At 41.1% G+C, this 1931-nt stretch overlaps 1 protein-coding gene across 1 annotated transcript in view; it reads right to left on the bottom strand.

The window, feature by feature from the left end:
* LOC139419710 (vascular endothelial growth factor C-like) overlaps positions 1-1043 on the bottom strand; it is a 49376-nt gene extending 48333 nt beyond the window's left edge. The window contains exon 1 of the mRNA XM_071169695.1: positions 651-1043. Within this exon, the coding sequence (XP_071025796.1) occupies positions 651-779 (129 nt within the window). The 5' untranslated portion in view covers positions 780-1043. The remainder of the gene's footprint in view (positions 1-650) is intronic.
* Positions 1044-1931: the final 888 nt, after the last annotated feature.

Below are 1931 nucleotides of genomic sequence, written 5' to 3'. Positions count from 1 at the left end.
ACACACACACACACACACACACTGAGGCACACACACTGAGGCTCACACACACACTGAGGCACACACGGAGGCACACACACACAAACACTGAGGCACACACACACACACAGTGACACCTGCCTCCACCCCCCTTTCTTCTGCTAATTTGAAAGTGCTCTTCTTTAATCTCCTTTTCATCCTTTCACTGTGAGGAATTCTCACTGCTCTCTCGCTCCCTCTCATCCATGATAGCTGACTCCCCCCCTCCCCTCCCCCTCAGCTGTGAGAGGGAACATACTGGAGATAAATATTATCCTGTCTATGATTTCATTAATTGAAAAGGTATATGCTTAGTAAATCAAATGCCATGTATTTCGAGCCTTTTCCCCATTTCCCCATTAAAAGTCAGTGATGTCTATGTTCACTACATGCTGTACGGTAGTGAATGTTCAGTAACTTACATCATCAACAACTTATTATGACTTGCATTATGGCTTGACTTATTATGTCAAATATTATGACTTGCATACCCTCCACTCCTTCACACATTCCCCAATATAATGTTAAAGTGTGTTTGAATATCAATTGAATAATTTACAATGGATAATAGTAATGCATAAAGTAATGTGAATAGCATGCGTTAAATAGAACACTTGTATCCAAATACGTACCGGTGCATCCCCTTGATCCTGATCATAATCATAATAGTCATGACTGAATTCATGACTCGATTCACTGGCTAGATTTGCGTAGAGAATCGCTGAATTGGCAAGGAGAACAGATATTCCAAATAAGTGCATTTTAGATGTCTTTATCCGGAGCAAAAAAACGTACTCCTTATTTATTGACCTCTTTTGGTCAAGCGCTCTTTCTCGAGTTCTTTTTCCTCAAATGAAAATTAATAGCGCATCAGATATCCGAATGTTCGTGAGACCACTGTCATAGAAATGATGGAGACAGGTAAATAAGGCCGTTATTTTCTCCGTGAAACGAAAGCTGCTGGAGAGCTTTCTGCGTCAAACTTCTGTGTCGGCGGCGGCATCCATCCAGCGAGCAGATGAGAGTTTGGGGAGCATGAACGTCCTCGGAGCAGAGAATGGCATGTTCAATGCAATTTCACGGTGTCACTAGATTTTCCTCCTCCCCCTGCATGCGTTTTTTCTTTCCAGCAGCTCAGTCTGTTTCTCCACCGAATAGCTGCAATTTACTACTAGAAACATGAGTTAGGACACGCGCACCTTCTTTTGGAGACGAATCCCTTGTGGACTCAACATGCAGAGTGAAATGTCCTTGCTGTATTTCAATGGTTGTACACTGACTGTACTGCATATGCTAAAAATCGCCATGAGTCAACACTTTTACCAATTATCAAACCCCAAGGATACGATTCATTTCCCTGTATTGCCATCATTACAAACTTTTGCAAGGTGCATTCTGTGGCCGCTACTAATGATTTACAGATTTTATTTAACCTATAATAATCAATTTCATAATGCAAGTGGGGTTTTATAATCTCAAGCCTGACATATTAAGTATATCATATATTTACGAGTTGTTTATGTAATCCACGCCACGGGGCACTGCCATATGTCTTAAGCTTCATACTTCATTTAACCAGATTTGTGTGGGTTCGGTGTGGGAATTTAGAACGGAATCATTTACAGAAACGCTGCCCAACATGAGTATAGCGTCATCAGCGTGAGAGAGAGAACTTGTGTGTGTGTGTAATATTTACTGTTCACTTTTTATTGTTTTTTTTTCCTCCACTTTTGTTTAGAAATTTCACTTGCTTTGGCAATGTAAACATATGTTTACCATGCCAATAAAGCCACTTGAATTGCAATTGAATAGACAGAGAGAGAGAGAGAGCGAGAGAGAGAGAGAGAGAGAGAGAGATCAGAGCAGTTTGGAGTGCTCTGCTCTGCAGGGTCTCTCTACTCAAATTCATTGAG

The sequence above is a fragment of the Oncorhynchus clarkii genome, chromosome 10 (assembly GCF_045791955.1).
Source record: "Oncorhynchus clarkii lewisi isolate Uvic-CL-2024 chromosome 10, UVic_Ocla_1.0, whole genome shotgun sequence".
Taxonomy (NCBI): Eukaryota; Metazoa; Chordata; class Actinopteri; order Salmoniformes; family Salmonidae; genus Oncorhynchus; species Oncorhynchus clarkii.
Note: the sequence above shows the minus strand (reverse complement) of the source record. Positions and strands in the feature narration are given on the sequence as shown.